The sequence below is a fragment of the Plectropomus leopardus genome, chromosome 17 (assembly GCF_008729295.1).
Source record: "Plectropomus leopardus isolate mb chromosome 17, YSFRI_Pleo_2.0, whole genome shotgun sequence".
NCBI classification, from domain to species: Eukaryota; Metazoa; Chordata; class Actinopteri; order Perciformes; family Serranidae; genus Plectropomus; species Plectropomus leopardus.
Window position 1 is genome coordinate 1,998,552 of NC_056479.1, and position 21,388 is coordinate 2,019,939.

At 38.5% G+C, this 21,388-nt stretch overlaps 1 protein-coding gene across 1 annotated transcript in view; it reads left to right on the forward strand.

Annotated features, from left to right (window-relative positions):
- Positions 1-21,388, forward strand: part of si:dkeyp-72e1.9 (syntaxin-binding protein 4) — a 124,408-nt gene that overhangs the window by 81,267 nt on the left and 21,753 nt on the right. Inside the window, 3 exon segments of the mRNA XM_042505628.1 lie at positions 11,605-11,711; positions 11,875-12,016; positions 13,871-13,943. Coding sequence (XP_042361562.1) covers positions 11,605-11,711; positions 11,875-12,016; positions 13,871-13,943 — 322 coding nt within the window.

The window sequence follows — 21,388 nt, forward strand, 5'->3', positions numbered from 1 at the left end:
TGGTAAAAACAGTACAATCATAATGTTAGCTTTAGGAGCATGACAAATTCAGTTTGGTATGCTCGCTGTATCACATGAAGGACCACTAGGATAAAACCTGACTGAGATGGACGCAGTGCAGCAGTGAGGGACAAATTGTAGGAAACTGAAGTGAACAAGCCTGATGAAGGCAGAGGAGGCACGGACAAAGCTAAAGAAAAGATTACACGTGCAGACCTCTGCAGCTCTGGCTTTAGATTAGTGTAAAATACTGCTTAGCTATGCCTCAGGTCACAGACTGCTGATCCTGTGTCTCTGTCCAGCATATGTACAGTGATATGATTGGGTTTGGGTGCTGTATTTTTGGCAGCTGACTTGAGTTTTAGTCTTATACTGAAAATGTAAAATGTAGCTGTAGGTAACATTATTTGAAAGTATAAACTGAAAGTAATAATAATTAAGCGTAACATCAACTGAAAGTGGAGTTGTTGCTGAATTTGGTCCATGCATTTGTAATTTTTTTTTTTCCAAGAACCAGGACTGTTAACTAACTTTACTGGCTCATAACTGAAATGTGAGATTTGCCCATTAGTGAATATTATCCTCTGGAAAACAAAATATTTTTGGAAACAAATAATTTATTCAACTAACCAATATGTTTAAAAATCCATTTTTAATCTGCCATATTATTATTATTTTTCATTCATTGTAGTATATTTCACCATATTTGTTCTAAAAGGTGAATCTTCATACTTTTTATCATGTTTTATTGTGAAATGGTTTTCAGATACTTTTCTTAGTTAAAAGTGAATTTAGTGAATTCAACACTGAAATCAGTTGAGTCATGGAAATGAAATACTTTGATATAATATGGAAAACTGTGCAATACCAAATATTTTATAAACATTCATAAACACATTTTTTTAGGTTTTATTTGTGACATTCAGGACATTATTATAGCAGAAAACCATTATTTGCAATAGAAAGACACAGTGGAGTCATGGTGTCCTGAATAGAGAATGAAGTTATACTGTGTGTGTGTGTGTGTGTGTGTGTGTGTGTGTGTGTGTGTGTGTGTGTGTTTGTTTGTGTTTGTGTTGTAATCTGAGCTTCTCTGTGGTTTGTTGTGGTAAGCTGGTCCGGCCTTGTGTGCATGTTAGTACACGTGTGTATCCCACTGGTTAGCTCACCACCTCCACTCTGCACTGTGCTCATGCGGCAGCTACTGCTGATGTCAGGACGGTGTCATTGCGGAAGCATAGCCCCACCCTCCAGTTCTGTCCTCAGTTAACACTGTTAGCTCTGTCAGCACTGTTGCTGTTGTTAAGTGCTGCTTTTGGAGTTAGCACCATGAGTTGCTATTCTCTCAGTCACCTCCATGTAAATAATCATGTCCAGACAACTCATACACTCTGAATGTCACAGAGAGCTGCTTTAAGGTTCATAATTGGCTTATTGTATTTATTTTTTTAAACTATTATGAATCCCTTAGAAGAAACAATTGGTCATTTTGGCTTATCCAATCTTTTTTTCTGTAATTTAAACTTTTGTTGTCTTTTATGGTAACATGAAAAATAAAAATAAATATATAAATACTAACAAAACATTAACAAAACAGGCAGGAAACATAACAGACATTAATAAAAGTGTGGCAGACATTGGATACAATAATGCAGAAGGCATCATAAATGCATAACGTACAATTACACAGATGTGCTTAAACAATCGATCAACATTTGACAATATCAGGTTCTAGTCTTCTAATATACACCAGCTGAAACTGTCCCATTGTTCTCTAGAAAATCAATTTTTCCAGTTCCATTTTCCAAGCGTTTTTTCACATGCAATTGTTGCCATCATTTCTTCTTTCCACATTTTCAGTGTCAAGGTTTTTGGCTCTTTTGGCTTATCCAATCTTTAACAAAAAGGCAAGTTTTAGTGTAACACACACTTGAACAACACACACATACGGTAGGTTTGCATTGAATGATGCCAGAAATGTACACTCGCACCTTACATACATAGGTAGAACTACCTATACCTATACCTTATAAAGTAGCAATCGTCAATGTGTGTCGTCCTGCAGTGATGCAGCCGACGTCTTTAAGTGGGCTTTAGGAGCAATTAGGAAGGGTTGTGACTGTGTCACTTTGAATTTGCTGTGATTTAGCACTCAGTAGTGCCAAATTAAAGGTTGATGAAACTTGCCAAGGCAGGTTCTTCACTCTTTAAGTAAGTAAGGAAGACTTCTCACACTGGTGCAAATTGATTTCCTGTGCATTTTAATTTTGAATTGCCTCAGTACTGTTTTTGAATCAACGCAAATGTGACAGGTGTGTTTGTCATCGGCATGAGCAGTGACTGACAAATGAATGAATGAATACAGGTAGTGATCTGGAAAATTGTAAACATTCAAAGTAAAAAGCAAGAAGTAGCACAGTTCAAAGGCTGCTTTACATTAAGCGTCCAGCACCCAGGGCTGCTCACAAATGTTGGAGTTTAATAGCACAAGCACCACCTCACACTCTACGCATTTATAATAAATCCTCTTAAAAACAACAAAAAACTGTAAGGCAATTTGCAAATGTGTTATCTGTATTGTGTTATTTGCAGTAAACTGAGGTAAATGTATACGTACTATATGTATAAAATTTCAGGTGATGAGGAAAATTATTAATGTTCAATTATTACAAGTAAAAAGTAGAGAATGCATTTTTTAAGAAACTGTGGGTGTGAATGCTGCATGTTGAAAAGCAGTGCTGGCTTTAATGACTAAGAAGAAGGTAAAGTACTTTGAACTTTTGCAAAATTGGGAATGGGTTAAATTAGAATGAATGTAATTAAAAAGTTGAATGATACCAATGATGTAATGACAAGATGTGTAATATATTAAAGCTTGTTGAGAAGCTGCTGTGACACCGCAAAGCAGGCTGAAATGTGTGAGAAGAAGATGAAGGAGTAGGAAAAGCTGGAAAAGTGGGAATAGCTTAATTCTTATGAATGTCATTGAAAAGTTGAATAATACAAAAAAAGAACAATCATTTTTTTTAAAAAGATAATTAAATTAAATTAAATATTTTTAAAAATATGTTTTTGGAAAAGCTGATGCTACATTTCAGTGCTAGCTTAAATGCATATGAATAAGGTGAAGTTTTAGGACTTGAATGTCACTGAAAGAATATCACTGAAAAGTTGAATGATAGCCATGAAATAAAGACAATTAAGTTCAGAGATTAAGTTTAGGCTCACAGTGCTGTGCAGCATTTACACGCAAAGGTCTTTGATAGATTTTATGAAAAAAAGGTGGATTCTGATAAATAGGTTTTATATGGGAAAAGTTGAGCAGTTGATGTGTTTGCAGTTTGCAAGCCGTGTGTTAATTCAGGGACTCAATCCTTTTACCAATACTACTGTATAAGTCATAATCATAATATCACAGTACCGTATCAAAGTACTCTATGCCAAAACTCCGTCCTTGTTTTTCCTATAACACGGCTTAGAGCCAGTATTTCTCTGTAGTGTCACCTTGACTCCTGAAGGAAATTAACTTATGATGACAAACAACAGTCCTGTGTGTTCATGAAATCCTGCTGAATAATTCGGACTTCATGCTGGATTATGGAACATTAAACACTGTGTGTTTGTTGGTGTGTGTTTTGTTTCAGTATCAGTGCTGCTCTGTTAGACAAGTCCCACAGTCCCAGAACATACAGACACACGACACCAAGTGTGAAGGTCAGCCACCGAGTCAGGACTCTGCTGAGGGCATCAACCACACACACACACACACACACACACACACACACACACGTACAATGCAGAGGATTTGTCTTGGTAGATTGGCAAGCTACAGGAGCAGCAGCACCTGCAGTCTGTATCTTATGTGGCACTCAGTCCCACTGAGGACATTAATCCTTCGAAAAATGTCAAAAAAAAATATTTTCATATACTTTTCATATATTGTTATATATCATTTCATATATTTCAGTTTCTTAAAACAGCTGGTTATTGACTGCGAGCAAAATATGCATATGTTGGGGACTATTTTCAGCAGTGGATTAATCCACATTTGGTGCTCTTTTGAGTTCATCCATTAACAGGATGGTGTGTGTGGGACTGAGTCCAGATAAACTATAGTGTGTGTATTCAGTGTGGCTCATTGGGGTGTTTATGATTAGGCTTTGGATAAGCACAGCACTTGTTAGCATTGATGGTTTTGTTCTTTTCGTGGGATTTGTTGACAAAAAGAAAAATTGTAGAATATTGTTAAACTTAAACCCTTTCAGATTTTAGCAAATTGGTTTGATTTCTTCAAAAACTTGGAAAGGAGGCAGTGAGCATCTTAACAAGAAATGACCCAAAAATTTGCAAGAAATTTTGCCAAAAAGAAAAGAAAAGTTGCCAAAAATTTAAAATTAAAAAAAGCAATGAAAAAGAAAAAAAACAGGAACAGGACCTGAAAAAATGATAAAATAATACATATTTTTCCGTAACCTAATTTTAATATTCCTGATTATTCTGAACAAAGTTTTCTCTATATTTTTTCCTTTTTTGTTTGTTTGTTTTTGTTTGGGGTTTTTTTTTGGTTTTTTTTGGTTACTTCGCAGGTCGCCTTTAACCTTTATTTTTCTTTTTGCAATTTGCGGGATAGTATATGCCAAGTTGCTGATTTCCTTTTTCACATGTTTTTGCCTGTGTAAGGTGTCTGAAGGCAGCACAAGAAAGCTGATGTTGATCCAGGTTTCAAAGGGTTAATCTGTGGCTCATTATACATCTAGTTTTTATATCCTGAGAGCAGCGGGCTGTTTGTTTCTGTGGTGAGACTGGCTATAAGCCAGGGGCTGACAAAAAGTAAATGTTCCATTTATCCTGACAGGAAGTTGCTGTTAAATGTGATGGATGAGCTGTGCACCCACATTTATGTTTGACAGAAACAAGGCAACAAGTGCTGAACAGTGCAGCCTCACAGGAGGCCTCCAGCATTCAAAAACTTGTGAAAAAAAAAGGCAATGAACCCAACTTGGAGGACTGGTACGGAATAATTTTGGAAATATTTAAAATGGAAAAGCTGACCTTCTCCTTGAGGATTCAAAGGAATAAATTTTATCAAATCTGGAAGAAACTGATCAAATTTATACCCCCACTGAGAGAAGTCTTTGTATGACCCCACTACAGTATCAACCTCTTTTTTTTGTGAAGATCTATAGCAAGCACACTCCCTTAGTTCAAGTGTTCATAGTTAAGTATGTTTACAGAGTTTGAGATGGACAGATATATATGTGTATTACTGTTTAATTGTCCTGTAAAGGTCACAAATAAAAAGAAAAGAAAAGAGGCAATGAGCAACTTAGTAAGTATTTGTTCCACAAATTGCAAGAAATGAGTAAATATAGAAAATGATTATGAAAAAAGCTAGGGAAAAGTTGTGCTAATAATTATCCTAATTACATTTAAAATTATGTTAGAGAATTATTAGACTTTTTAAAGCAGTTTATCAGGTAATTCTCTTTTTTATTTGTTTTTTTAACTTTTTTGGTAATTTCTTTGTACATTTTACTGATTTCTTGCTATTTTTGGGGGGTAATTTCTTCCTAAGTTGCTCATTGTCCTCTTCCAATGTTTTTGAAAAATGTCAAACCAATTTGTTCAGATTTTAAAGGGTTAAAGGATCATTCTAGGACTTGATTTTTATGTAGTTCTGGCTATTGGTCATGGAGCAAGATGCTATTCCTGGCAGAGCCGCAGTAGCTTCATGCTCCACCATCGCAGCAGCAACATCACCAAGAATCCAAATCCAAAGTCAGTTGAACTTATATGGAAGAGAAAACAAAAGCAAACAATACAATTATTACCCCAAATGTGTGTTTCAAACATTTAATACAGTTCACAGATTCACTTCCTGCTTTCATGTTGATCAACTAATGTGTGTCCACAAAGAGTTTTTCTTCAGCAGAAAAATGTTAGCAGGGTTCCTTTATCCTGGCGCTTCATAAAAAAGCACTCCCAGCATTCTTTTTTTATGACGTACGGTGCATGGATGTCTTTCCATGACAATACCTTAACAATAAAGTTAGCTGGGAAGCTAACTTATGTATTTATGTATTTATTTATTTAACGTGTATTTAAAAGGGACGCAGCATAATAATGACCATCTGTATAAAATACAAATGAAAATATGCTGGAGTTTGCAGGACTGCTAATTTATATCCAGGTAACAGATAATAGAAAAACATCAAGAAAAAAAACATTATAGAGAGGACAGAAGTGCAGTAACAGTAGCAATGTGAAATTACACAGTAAACAATAAGCTTACAGTGATTACAGCACAACACACACCAGCAACACTCAGGGCTGTCTCTGCTCATAAAGGAGCAGCACTGACGAAACCAGCGCCTATCTGAAAAGTTCAGCAATTTTAAACTCACTGGGAGTGACTGAACAAAAATGCCATAGTGCTCTGAAAAAAGACACCGGGTGCTGTGCTTTTTCTCTGGGCAGCTGCATACACGTCTCCTCCAAAGAGAACAACTGAAAAAAAGGTGGCGCTGAGGAAAAAACACGATGTGGATACAAGCCTTTACTGTCGTTGTGTGCATACAGTTTTACTTGTCTGTTTAGGTATGCTTTTTTGGGGGGGCTTTTCACCTTTATTTGTTTGTACAACTTAAGTGTGAAAGGGGGAGAGAGAGAGGGAATGACATGCAGCAAAGGGCCGAACCTGTGGCCACTGCGGCACACATGTGGCCTCTGTACATGGGGCACCCGCTCTTACATCTGAGCTACTGGGTCCCCCTGCTTTTGTTTCTTGTAGGAATGTATTGAGACAGGTATGTCCAAAGTCAGGCCCCAGTACCAAATAGAGCGCCCCAGGGATGATGTTTTTCTGTAGGCCAACCTGGAAGCTAATGTCGCCCTGGTTTCCTCATCAAAAAGACTATGGGACTTTTCCATTAGATTTTGGATAATTGTAGAAAATAAACTATGTAGTGAACAAACAATTATGACACTCATATTTTGCTCAGCAAGATCATCTTCACAAATGAACATTCAGGATTTTTGAAGCCTAAATGTAATCGCCAGGAGTAAAAAGTTATTGTTCAGCTGAAACTACACTATGGTCATGTCACCACCGCTACGAGGCCGCAAAGCCATGTTCAGCTCGGTTCAGCGTGATAACCCTCTGTAGTAGTTGTTAGCAACCGTCAGTTTTAAGACCCATAAACCTTCAAAGTTCACAGTGGGGTAAACATGAATTTCTCATCAGCTTGTGTTACATCCGTTTTCTTGTGCTGCTTTCAGACGCCTTTAACAAGTATTCAGACCTTAGAAATGAGCAAATTACTTTGATTTCTTTCTAAAAAAAAATGGGGCAATGAGCAACTAATTTAAAAATAAAATAATAATAGTATTTATTATTTTTATTTTATCTATTTGTAAAAACAAGGGAAATTGTCCAGATAACTATAGTTCTAAATATCAGAATTGTATGTTTAGAATTATTTTTATTTTAATTTTAAACAGTCATTTCTTTTAGGTTTTTGTTGTGGTTGTTTTCACTTTCCTGTTTTTTGTTTGTTTGTTATTTTTGTGCTACTTTTCAGGAAATTTCTTGTACTTTTTTCAAATTTCTTTCATATTTCTGGGTCATTTGCTCTGAAGTTGCTCAGTGCCTTCTTTTTGAATTTGCCCAGGTTTTAAGGCCATCTTTAGGTCTCTCTGATGGATTTAAGAGTGGATTGTATTAAAACGGTTAAAATGGCACTTCTATGTTTGAGATTGCCAAAAATATACAAGGTGAGTAGCAGAGAGGAATTGTCTGACGATGTCATCACTTTGAAAGCAGGAAGTCACTCAGATCGTCTCCCTTCTGACAGGAAGTCATTAACTCTCTCACACACTGAGGGAGAATCACAATGATGATGTCGAATCAGCATTAACAATCACATCCATACAGTACATGTATAGGCACATGCAGTAAAGCAAACCTGAACAGCCCTCCATTTGCACAAATTGCCGCCTTCATCTTTTCTCCAGTTTCCTCTGCTGCTCTCTCCCCAATCCCATCCTCCTCGCCTCTCTGTCCGCCCACTCACTGTCATCTGTGGGCAAAATGACAAGGAAGGAGAGGAGCAGAATGGAGGAGAGAGACAGAGAAACAGGAACATGCACTCATGTTTGTACGCTTAAAGAAAGCTGCTTCTGAGCAGATGCTTTGTTGTTGTGTATGTCCTGCAAGGTTTTGCATCATTTTTATTTAAGATGTCAGTGAATGACAGTGAATCAAAGAGAACACCTCAAGGCTGAGAATACATCCCATGATCCCTGTGGAAAGTTGTTTGAGCACTGCTCTATGCCTTTTGGTACAAGATTTACAAAAGCCTCTTCTATTGGATAACACTGGAATTTAGTAACTAACACGCTCTGACTGCTGTACATATTTCCTTTCTTTATATGCTCAATCAGACAGAGATGTCAACAGGCGCCTCAGTATTACACATACTGATCCCAGCATTGCTTATGGTGCATACATGCCTGAAATTGTTGGACATTGACTTTTATTTATTCTTTGTATGTAGAATATTGTTTTATTGTTTTTATTTGATCATTACATTTATTTTAGCATTCTGCATATTATTTATAAAATGTCATATTATTATAATAATGGTATATAATATCGTGTGTTTAAGGCTGTAATAAACAACAGTTTTAGGGGTTCATAGTCTCTGCAGGTCCCCTCAGCTCTACACAGATTTTTTGGCCGGTTTAACTCCTTTTGTTTTTTGCCCATGTTGTTTATTAAATAGCAATGATGTGTAGATGATGAAGAAACCTCCGCTGCACCGACTTGGTTGCATAAGAATAAGTTTATTACAACAAAGTTCAGTATCCACCAGGCACCATGGTCTGCCTGGGAGAGGATTCAGGACCAATACGAATCTCTCTATCTTACAGCTCATGCAAGTCTCTTATATAGGTTCAGGCATCAATACATTCTTCAGTAAAACATCTCTTCACCTGCTGTGATCAATCAAAAGACCCCACAAATATATCCTTTTTTGGAGGGAGCCTCATTCCATGTTATTCTTAACCTGGCTCCAGTATTCTACACACTTGACTCCCAGGCTTGACCATCCCTAGACCTCTGACCTCAAGGTCTCTTTGTGCCTGACCAAATAAGGACCATAAGAAATGGACCATGATACACCTCACCCACAAAGCACTCACACACCTGCTGTCCATCAGCAGGAAGCTGTCCTCAGTGATGAAGCCTCTGTGCTGGGTAGAGCAGCTGGTGAACACAGCAGAGAATTTAGCAGCTAAAGAAAAAGACATTTTTCCAGTAACTGCTGTCAGGATTTAAGTCAAATGAGTGTTAGTGTTGCTCTGTGTCTGTTGGATGTGTAGCTTTTTGCAAAAATCATCCCCGCAACAAATTTATAAGGTGTCAGATGTCATGTTGTCAGCTTTTCCCACTGCCAAAAGTGGCCAATAAGTAGTAAACCCTTTGAAACCTGAACAAATTGGTTTGATTTCTTTAGTAAAACCAGTTACCTGAAAATAAGCACACAGAAAAAAGGTTTTTTTTTCTAAAAGCCTTATAAAGTGCAAACGTTTTTATTTATTTATTTATTTCCCATAACATTATTTAATTATAAATTTTAATATAATGATTCCATTTTCAGGTCAATTTCTTCATTAATTCTTGCAAATTGTGAGAGATTTATTGCCAGGTTGGTCATTGCCTTTTTTCCCATGTTTTGGAAAGACATTAGTTTTCAAAAGGTTGTTTACAAAAGGTCATTACAGTAATGCCAAGTGGAAACAGCAAGGTGAACTGGTCGACTTTATTTCAGTCGGCCTACTACTGTGTCCGTACAGCAGCAATTTGCAGTCATCAGTCATAAATAAAGTCATAACTGACAGCAAAGCATGAAAACAGCTGCTCAAAATGAGGCTGCTGTCTCATGATCTTCAAGTGTGGTGTGAGTGTAGAGTTTACTTTATATCTTACTGAGCTCAGTTTTAGCAACAGTAACAAGAAAACAGTCAAATCACGACATCTGAAAAGTTTATCAGGAGCTGTAAGCCCACAGTTTGTGTTGTCATTAATTACACTAAGGATATGTTTCAGTAAATAGCCAACGTTCAATGTGACTTACAAGTCTAAAGAAATGTTGTGAGTTCAGCATCAAACTGCATCTTTTTCCATCTTTTCTCTCCAAGAGCTGTCTCCAGTGTTACAGGCCACACATATATTTACTCTAGTGTTGCTTCTTCCCTTTGCTGCAGAGTGTTGCTTCTTTCTGAGAGCTGCTTGTGATGGAGATAACGGGCATTTTCCTAGAGCTTCTGCCATCACTGTGTTTTTTACACACTAAAATAATTCACTGAGACTGTAACTTCTACACTGTATGGTATATCACTGACTCTGTGCTCCGGCAGACTCAACTTCTTCCTCCTCTCCTCCGGCTCACAGAGGCTGCAGTGACTCACTGTTGCCTCTCAGGCCAGGATGTGTTATTACAGAATGGTCGGGCTGTCCACTGCAGTGGATATCTCTGCAGTACAATACACAGGCATCTTGGGCATTATGTCAAAGGTGTTACTTCTTCACACTCTGTTAATAGGGCTTGTTAATGTTTTAAATGTTTTAAACTAAAATTATGTTGACAAAAAATACATAATTTGAACTTCATAGTAATTTGTCCTCATTAACTGCATTAATCCAGGTGTTTTCAGTGAAGAGGCTGCAGCGCTACAGGCATGCACAGCACAACTTTTGGCCTATTTGTTAATGACTGACCTGTGGACTCAGGTCTCCCTCATAATAAATGCTGAGTGATACAGGTTATAATACTGAATTTTGTTACAGGCAGGACACAGTAAAGCAGCCCTCCACACTTTGTCATGAAGTCACTTGAAGTCTCTTGCCACTGTACACTAATGCCTGGCACTATTTCAGCAGCTACTGACACTCTCACAGCTGCTCAGTCTTCTGCTTATGGCAGCAGGTTGTCCATTTTCTTCTAAATCCCAAATGGTAATCCCTGGTGTCATATAGGAAGCCAGCTAGCATTGCATGCACTGTGATTTGCTGTATGGGATGAGTCAGCTGGGGAATTCTGCAGCCATGCATTCATCAGAGCTGGAGAAGCTATAAGGTGGCAAAACCCTGCTCAGTGGGGACAGGACAGAACTGGTCCCAGGTGGTCATGAAGGTTTTGACGGTTCAAAACAGAACAGGAAATCAAAAAATATGTGGTCATTAGAAGAACTGCAGTTTTTGGCACTTCAGTATTGGCTTCATTTTTCAGTCCTGGAGGTTGCTGATTGCTTACTATTATCTTCTGAGCAGAGCCCAAATGTAGTGTAATGGAGTTTAGCAGGCAAAGAACGGCAGAAACAAAAGCAGAACCTGTCAATACATACCTGGAGTAAGTGGAGCTGATAGTGGGTACTAGGATTGTTGAAACTGGCCCATACCGTCATACACAGCCAACACAGAGAGCATAAGTCAAGATTTTTTAGCAATCCCATTTAACAGAATCAGCTTTCAAAAGCAAGAGAGCATCTGTGTGGTTCTTCAGCTCAGCATGACCGAGGCTCTGTCTCTTTGTTGTGCAGGATGGACGTTTGAGGCCTGGAGATCAGCTCATTGCTGTTAACAAGGAGTCCTTGATAGGCGTGACCCACGAGGAGGCCAAAAGCATGCTCAACAAAGTCAAATTCAGGTAAGCACTGCCTGTAGGTCAAAATTCATTCACTAAATTAAAATGAGTAAGGTCTGTGAAGTCATCAGTCAGGTATACACATTGCCATACTTGTACCGCGTTCCTTTACCATTACTTTGTACATGCTTATGTTTTTGTGGGGTTTTTGGTCTTGTGTCTCCAGCCAAGACAGTGTTGTTGAGATCGCCTTCATCCCAGGGAAAGGACTGTTTCCAAGCAGCGCGTCTCTCCACAACGGGGTCCAGCGAGCCGCAGGCAACAGCTACAACTCTGGACGCTTAAAAGTCCACATCAGATCACCTGAGGTCAGCTGCCATTTGTTTCAGACAGCAGAAACATACCAGAATATGTCAAAGCTTTAGACATTCTGTCTGTAGATTTCTAGATTTTGTGATATTTTATGACTCAAACAAGAGAAACAACGGTAAAACAGCAGGAACAGTGTTTTAAAGTGAATCGGAAATTAACAAAACACATCTCAGGCCCCCAGCTCAGCTTCCTTACAGCAAAAAGGAAGATTGAAGTTGATGAGAGGGCTTTAGGAAACAAGGTCTGTCTCAGCTGCTCACTGTAGGTTGGACCTCATTTTAATCTGTTGTGTTCTTGTCATTTGTCGAACCTGGAGTTTATGTTCATGATGTTCTATCAATATATTAATCAGTTAAAAAAAATATAATAAACTAATTAATGCATTTAAATGCAGTAATAAAAACAACAAAAATAGCATTTAAATCAGTGTTTCTTAGATGGGGGTACAGGTACACCTTGATATACTTTGGCTTACTGCAGGGGATAGGAGAGACTTTTTTAAAGTGTTCATTTTCAAAAAATATCAGTCATAGATAATTCAATAGTAATATTATGATAAAGTTCAATTAAAAATGTTAATGTCAGTTCAGTAAACCATTTTGTTGTTCAATATTTCTGTTTTCAATGCAGTCGTTAAGAGCTGTAAACTTCCAACTGGTGCAACAAACACTGCAAAGTACTTTAACATTTGTTCACAGTGTGAAAAGTGTGAAAATCACAGATTGAAATGATGAAATAATCATTACATTTTACAGTGGAATTTCAAAATGAATTTATTTTAACCATGCAATTACATTTTAGAATTGATTTGATTAATCAGAATTTGAAGAAATATAGCTGATCATTTTTAATTGCACTCAAGGTTTATTAAGGCATCATTTCAATACATATTTAATCAACTCACAAGGTTTTCTAAATTTACCAACTGATAGATTACCTAGGATTTTACAATTTAAAAGCCTAAAAAGAATCGATGGCATGCTCCAGCCTCCACAGTAATCTCCGCTCTGTGCAGTCGATAATGAATGACTTTGTTATTTCCAGAAGAACAACAGGTCACTGTCACTTCAGTTAACAGTGATGTCCTGCCAGTCAGAGCTGTCCTACCAAAGCTGTTAAAGATAAGATAAGATTGGCCTTTAATGTCTCCCTTAGGAGAAATCTGTCACCTCAAGAGTATTGCACGATGGCCTAAATTAGATGGATGATAATTACACTGAAGTGCTATACAAGATTATTGCACAAATGCCCTACCCCTAATAAAAGCACACACAAGACTAAGAAAGAAATGCACACACGAGCACACACAGACACACTTGATTACCTAGTGTTAAGTAGTTTGATTGATAAAGGGACTAACGAAAATTTACACCTGTTCAGCTTACAGTTTGGTAATCTGTGTCTTCTGCCTGAAGGCATCAGCTCATACTCCTTATGTAGACTGTGATTTGGGTCAGTAGTAATTTGCATCAGTACTGTCTGCTCAAAAATGTCCTGCAGAGAAGATGGGGGCAGTATGCCAATTATTTTCCCTGCCCTTCTGATCAGGTTTTGAATTTGAGATCGAAATTTGACAGTCAGGTAACCAAACCATGTTGTAAGACGATGGTGAATAACAGATTCAGTGATTGCTCTGTAAAACAGCAACATAATATTTTTGTCAACTCCATGAACCCTCCCAGGAAATACAGGCACTGACAGACTTTTGAACAGAAATATGAGCCCATTGCAACTGAGAATTAAAATGAACACCCAAGTACCTTCAAAGCTTAACCTCTGAAAAGCATCACAACTGGAAAGTGTTAATGTAATTACCCTTTGTGTTTAATTAACTTCAGTTTTCTCTATAGATCTGTACAGAGGAGCCAGCACCAGTGTCCTCACCTTCCCCAGACATCTGCCCGCCAGATATTCATATTTCAGGTAAAACACCTCACATACATCTTCTATTCATCTGCTGTTCATAACCCAGACTGTTCCTGTGTCTCTGCGGCTGAGCAGATGTGGCTGTTGGTTCACAGCAGTGCAGAAAATAATTAGAACTATTTCACATCAAAGCGACTCTGACATCAAACAATACAGCTTGCTGTAATTTGAAGAGATTATATGATAAGTAAGAGGTAAGTATGGCAATATTTTACCTTTTTTTGTTATTGTCAATGAATCTAGTGTGCAGCCCCAAACTTACTCCACTACCAGTTTGTGTGTGTGTGTATTGACGTATACTATATCTTTAAATAAATAAATAATAATAATAATAAGAAGAATGTTCAAGGGTTCAATGTTTTGAGGTCTTGATTATACCCAAATGGATATCATTGTAGTCTAAACATCTACAAGGTCTTGCTCATGCAGTATCTTAGCAGTCAGACACCCTGGAGTCAGTGAAGGACTATAACTCTATACTATATACTCAAAAATATCCAAACCTATAGCATGTGAATCATACATCTTCATACAATTATTCATAATAACATTTACATTCTTTCATGTGTAATGATTTTCTGGTACTTAACTTAAAAGGCTGCCGCTGTAGCAGCACAGACTCATGATCTCATACTGAACCTAATACTAAAAACCTGTCACACATACATGTCTTAGCTATCAGATCGCTACAAGCAAATCAGAGCATCTAAAACAGATTCTGATTTATCATCATCATGACCTGTGTGGATCTGAGGGAGAGAGATTTTCTTCTGTGTGTGTGACAGCAGCTGCAGACACATTGAGACACACTGAGGATAACATGAAGGATTGGACAATAATAAACTTCACCAACTATTACCAAGATGGGACTCTCTCATGATCTCTCACATTTCTGTGTACTCGGAGGTCCCCTACTGTGCCGTGGTCTCTGTTAAATCCCATCCTCTTCTCTTAATCCCCAATCTCTGAAATCTCTGAGGGAGCAAATGTTCCCCGTTATTTATTCTGGGATCAGCTGGCTTTATCTAATATGTGTCTGATTTCAGGGACTTTTAGGACAAATCACCAACAGTCTCAGATCTGATTTGGCAGGTGTTTAATAGTCCTTTAAAGGTTATTTATGGCAGAGCTGCTTTGGAAAATACAGTATACAAGTAAACAGGAAGACAGTAATAAGGGAGGAGGATGGTTATTTAAAAAAAAAATCCTAATCCTGATTAAGGATATTCCAATCACGTTTTTTGCCCCCGATCCCGATCGGAGTAATTTAGTATTAAGTATCTGTCAATACTGAGTTCTGATCTGAAACTTCTGTTCTGCTAGATAACACAGCTGCACAGCGTACACTTTAAGTAGGCTTCTTACAACTATCTAAATCAATCCAATGTGTAGCCTGTGCTTGACAATACGAACAAATTATTGGCTCTACAATGCATTTGCATGGTGTTATTATTATTATTTATTTTGCAAGATAAAGTATAAAATGAAAAACCCTCCCTTTAATCTTTTTGGCCTCATTGTTGTCTCAAGGAAGTTTCTCTGTCCCTTTAAGACAGTATCCTCTGTGAGTTACCTGAATGAGATGTATTCCCTCAAGTGTTTATTTTCATCATACTCACATCTTTTTGGCGGATTATGTCTTATTAAAAAATAAACCATGTTGGCTTTTTGCTCAGGCTCACATACTGGCAGTGGTGAGTGAGGTTGTAGTAAGCCCAGCACTACTCTCTACTCTCTCCTCAGAGCAGGGTGGAGAAACACTGTGTGCAATAGTTGAAGGCAAAACATAAGACTCCCACTGAGCTCAGATGAAAGAAGTGCTCATAATTTGGATAAATAACTTGAATAAACTATGTCATACTGCATTTTTGTTGATGCTCAGCAGAGGGCAGAGGCAGCGACAGCTAAGTGCAGGAGAAATGACGAGGGGTATTCCAGATATGCTTTGGCTGTCTCAAGACAGAGACTGAGTTGAATGAGAGAATGTAGAAAAAGCATTAAACACTGTTAGGACCTGGCTCAAGTGATCACAAAAGGGAGATGCACCAAAATGAACATGGAAACAGGAAATCTTTATTACACAATTTATAACAGAAATCACACCAAATTCAGCAGAATTAAATCAGAGTAAAAATGCTAACTATTCGAACTAAAGATCCATCCTTCCATTGTCTTTAACATGTATCCTATTCAGGGTCACAGGGAGCTGGAGCCTATCACCTGGGTGGTGATGTGTGTTAGAGGCGGGGTACACCAGACTATCGCTGGGCTGACACACAGAGACAGAGGAAACATTTAAACTCACAATAAGCCAGAGAAAACTGAAGGCTGTAACAGGGAGAACATGCAAACTCTGACTAACTGGACACAACACATGCTAGTTAATGTATTGTTACTGTAGGTTAACCTTCGGAAACCGAACCAGGTTGGCTTGATTTCTTTCAAAAACACTGGAAGAAGGCAATTAATAACTACTAGCAAAACATGAATGAATAAATAAATAAATCAATCAAACAAAAAGGTAAAATCAAAAAACAAAAACAGTCAAAGTAGAAAATGACCAGAAAAAAATGTGCTTATAAAATAATAACTCTAATAAAGTAGTTTTTGGACATTTTTTGAAAATAGTTTTCTCAATATACTTATTTCATGCAACTTGCAAAACACTTCTTGCCAAGTTGCTCATTACCGTTTTCCTATGTTTTCAAAAGAAAGCAAAACAATTTGCTTAAGTTTTGAAGGCTGAAAGACTTGTGAAGGCATTTGAGCACAGCACAAGAAAAGTAATGTCAATACAGATTTCAAGGGATTAAGTGACTAATGTGAATATTGATAAAGATGTAACAGGGGGTTTTTTTTGCACAGTTCTCAGCCAGTGCACACAAGAACAACATATTTTTTCTGAGGAAGTTAAAGACAAAAAATAACATACAGCAGTTAGTTTATAGTGAAAGATAAAGTGCTTGATGATGAAACAGACAGATTTCAAACAGCCCAGCAGCTCTAATGTGAAGAGTCGCCCGTGGGTCCCAGCTCAGAGCCACCTGTCAGCCCGTCCCAATCCTATTGGCCTGGATTACCCCAGTCAAGGTTATTTCCTAGGTGCTGTGACCACTTAGCTCCCATCCAGGCTCTTATTGGTTTAGCCAGTTGCTAGCCATGACAGATGTCAGCAGTTTGAGCTGAGGTGAGCACATACAAAAGCTGGATGGATATGATTTTTATTATTTTATATATATCAAAGACTGGCATTGACTTGTGACAATAATCATTTCTGTATTATTTCATTCTTGTTCAGTTATAGGATGCAAGACTTCAGCCTCAATGATTTACCACTTTGAGTAAAAGCGCATTTAATTCCACCACCTTCCTGGGCTCCTGTACTTTAACTAAAGCCTCCTTACCTCAATGATGTCACTGGGTCATACACACATATACGTAAACTCCCGCACACACATCCCCTTTAGTCAGCTGATCTGTCGGCCAGCCTGACCCTCCTCTTAACCTCTCATCTCTTATCTCTCATGCAGCGTCCGACCTGTTCCGCAACACAACATGGGCACAGGACACCACAGGTATCAATCCTGTTAGGGAGATAAACTGTGTCGATATGAGTAAAACCCGATGTGCACGCAACCAGTATCACCTGGGGTCCTAATGTACTTCAGCCCAGTCGCGTGACGTAGTATTCATCAGGAGGTGGAGGGGATGGTGTGACACCTTGGCCAGGCACTGTAGTGTTGGGTAGAAATATTATCAGGAGGCAGCGGCTGTCTTTTGTTTCTTTTATTAACACGATTCATAATACATAACACCAGACTTACTCAACTTGTCTGCACATGGACTAAACCTGGAGCATACATAGATGCCTGCCAAGCTGCAGACCACTGTTCCAGACCAACAAGTAACACATTTACCCCTCAAACATTAACCAGTGCCTAGATATCCCACCTCCTTCCTGGCACAATTTGATGCTTTAGACATCATTTGCTGGAGTTTTGCTGGTTCTTGGGGCTGTTGCACCATAGGCTATACTTCCATGTCTGTGTATTGCCCACCACCCATGCCGCCAAGAGGCATATAGAAAATACAGCTGATCAAGAGACAAACCCGTCCCTCTCTCTGTTGATCAAGCTTGGGCCGAAATCCTAACAAATGGTAAAACTAAGGTAAAAGGTACAAGGTAGATTTATTGTCATTTTTCTTAAACGTGGTTTAAGAAGAAATTAAATTAAAGTTGATCCTAAATTCTGCTACATCTTTTTGGCTTCGAAGGAGGAGCTGAAGACTCTCACAGTCTGGGGAAAGAAGCTGCTCTGTAGTCTGGTGGTTCTGCAGCAGATACTTCTGTATCTTTTCCCAGATGGCAGCAGGGTGAACAGACTGTGGCTGCTGTCTTTCAGTATCCTTTGGGCTCTGTGCAGACACCTCACTTCACCGAGGTCACTGATGCTCTGTGAATGGGAACCAGTGATGTTCTGGGCAGCTTTAATCACCCGCTGTAGAGCCTTACTGTCCTGGGCTGAGCATGAACCACGTTTGTTATGTTTCCAGTCAGTATGCTTTCTATTGCTCCTCTGCAGAAGTTAACCAGGATCTTGCTCTGGATTTTAGCCTTCCTAAGTTTCCGTAGGAAGTAGAGCCTTTTTTGTGCTTTTTTAACCTGGGTGGTGACGTGTGATGACAAAGACAGGTTCTCAGTGATGGTAATTACAAGGTTCCTATAGCTGTTCACCTGCTCCACGTTAGCTCCACTGATGCAGACAGAGGTGTGTCGCTTTGTCGCCTTCTTTCTAAAATCAACAAACAGCTCCTTGTAAGTAACTAAGTAGTGCCGATTGAATATAAATCAAGATTTTGTCACTGCACTGCCTGTTTCTTGTCTAAAATGTTTTCAGGAGCATATTTTAGTGACCTTTTTAGCTGTATTTGTGAACAGGAAGTGAGCGCCATACTGAGTCCTGCCCAGTGAAAACAAATCCAGAAAAACTGAGATCAAACAATAAAACCAAGCAGTGCTAATCAAATATCCGCAGTTTGTTACTTTTTGTTGTTGTCTGTTTTCCTCCTCAAATATTTTCAGACACGTTTTTTAGCTCACTGGTTAGTACTTATAGGTTGACATTATGACACCCACCAACAGGAGTGTTCAGTGCATTCTGGTAGTTGTAGGTTTTCCTACCACTTGAGCAAAACTGTCTTTTTCCTCTGATTTTATTTCTGGTCATGCAGCACCAATTTCAAAAGTATTTGAGTCTCTCTACTGCAAAGACAGACTAGAAACATATGTAATTTGAAAATCAAAACTGAAATCAAGACTGCTGTTTCTGCTGTTTCTGCTGTTTGCTTAGGGTCAATGAGAGTTTCTGCTTGTGAATTGATGTTCAGAAATAATGTCAGTGCCGGTGCTATACCAAACTTTGTTAACCTGCAAAATAAAAAACAAAAAATGTTTATTGTTTTTATGCCTCTCTGCTAGAGACAGCTTTGGCTGGAGGCATAATGTCTGCAGGTCGTCCATCTGTCCGTGTCTTGTGAACGCAGTATCTTAAAAATGCATTGAGGGAATTTCTTCATATTTGGCACAAACATCCAGTTGAATGCAAGGATACACTGAGGAGATTTTTCAACAATACAGATTTGAGTTTTTTCAAATGTCAAGGTCACCGTGACCTTGTGTCTGTCTGATTCTCATGAATTTAATATCTTAAGAAGGGCTGGCAGGAGTTTCCTCAAATTCTGCATGTCCAGTTGAACTCAAGAATGAACTGATTAGAATCTGATGGTCGAAGGTCACTGTTATCTAACCAAACATGATTTTGGCCACTACGCAAGAATTAATACACTGATAACGACAAAACTTCACATTAATGTCTGAGTGGATATAATGATGAAGTGATGTCTTTTAATATCCAAGATGTCAAAGGTTAACTTTGCTGTGACCTCATAGTGTTCTGCAAAAACACTTTTTCTGGCCATTCATTAACCTCATGACCCAGGAACAGGAGGGAGACATTTGGTCAGATACTGAAATGGTGACTCTAATCTTGAAACTCTGCTGATTATAGAGATGTTCTACGTGTGAAGCATCCATATTTTGCACAAAATATTTGTCATTGTGTATATATATATATATATAGATAGATAGATAGATATAAACCAACACTGTCTACCTAAAAGGTGTCTGCAAAATTTACAATATAAATGGTCAGGTCACACGAAGACATTGCGATAAAAAAAATTGCTTTTGTGAGCATCTAAGGACACATTAAAAGCAAAAACCTGTGTGCGTAACACTGATGTACACACACACCATATTTTCACCCAAAAGCAGGGTCAAAATTCCTCCTTTTAAACTGTCTCAATCATGTCTTCCATGTCTTTGGGTATCCTCACCATTAATAAAATGTGTTCGTACATTTTAATTTGATATTTCCAAATTTATTCTAGACCTAACATTTGAAGTACACATTTGTAAACCTGGATTTCTGATGAAGAGTTTCATTGACAAAAAATACAAGCACATGCTTTGAAACGATGTCTAAACATTACAGAAACCCAGAATCTTATAGGCCCTTTCCTCAGCCAATCCACATGTCCTAAAAAATGGCTGCAGATGCTTGATTCATAAAGAAATACCATATATGAAACAAATAGATGTGACGATTCTTATTTCATTTCCTTACTTCAAGTGGAAAAAATGTGTAAATTTGTGTATTTTTCATGCTAGAAAACCACCAAACTGCATGATGTGGAACCAGGGTTTAAAGCCCGTCTGTTTTCACAACAGCAGATCTGTCAATCATCACCACTGTCAGAGGTAGGGGGGGGGGGGCAAATCCTCTGGACGGGATCAGGAGGAGGGTAGTCAGTGAAATGAATTCATACCCCTAGCAACAGGGGGTGTGCAGACACAGACGTTCACGCTGCCGCAGCGAGCAGACATAAATCTGGGACAGACAAACTCATCAAATTAATATTAGGCGTTGGCTGCGTGCCCACTCCCCTCTCACTGTTTTCACTCACTCTCATCTATATAATCATCCACCTTTCCTCCACTCCTCTCTTTTTAATCATCTGCTTTTCACCCACCCCCCCCCCAAACCACCACCACCACAAAAACCCACACACACGCACACACACACACAAACACACCTCCCCTATCACCACCTCCTCCAAATCCACAGAGACTATCTGTCCATCCACTCTGATATTACAGATTATCACATGATATTTCTCCTCCTGTTGTTTACTAAGTGTTCTGTGGCCTCACTCGCTCTGTCCTCATTCTGTCCACAGGCCAATACTCCCGGCTTTGAAATCTCATACACATAATGTATTTCTACAGTGGAGTTTTTTTCATGCAGTTCCTGACTTCTGGTCAGTGCCTTGTTCTATTGTCTTTGACAAAATCAGCCATAGTTTTTCACTTGTCCTCTTTT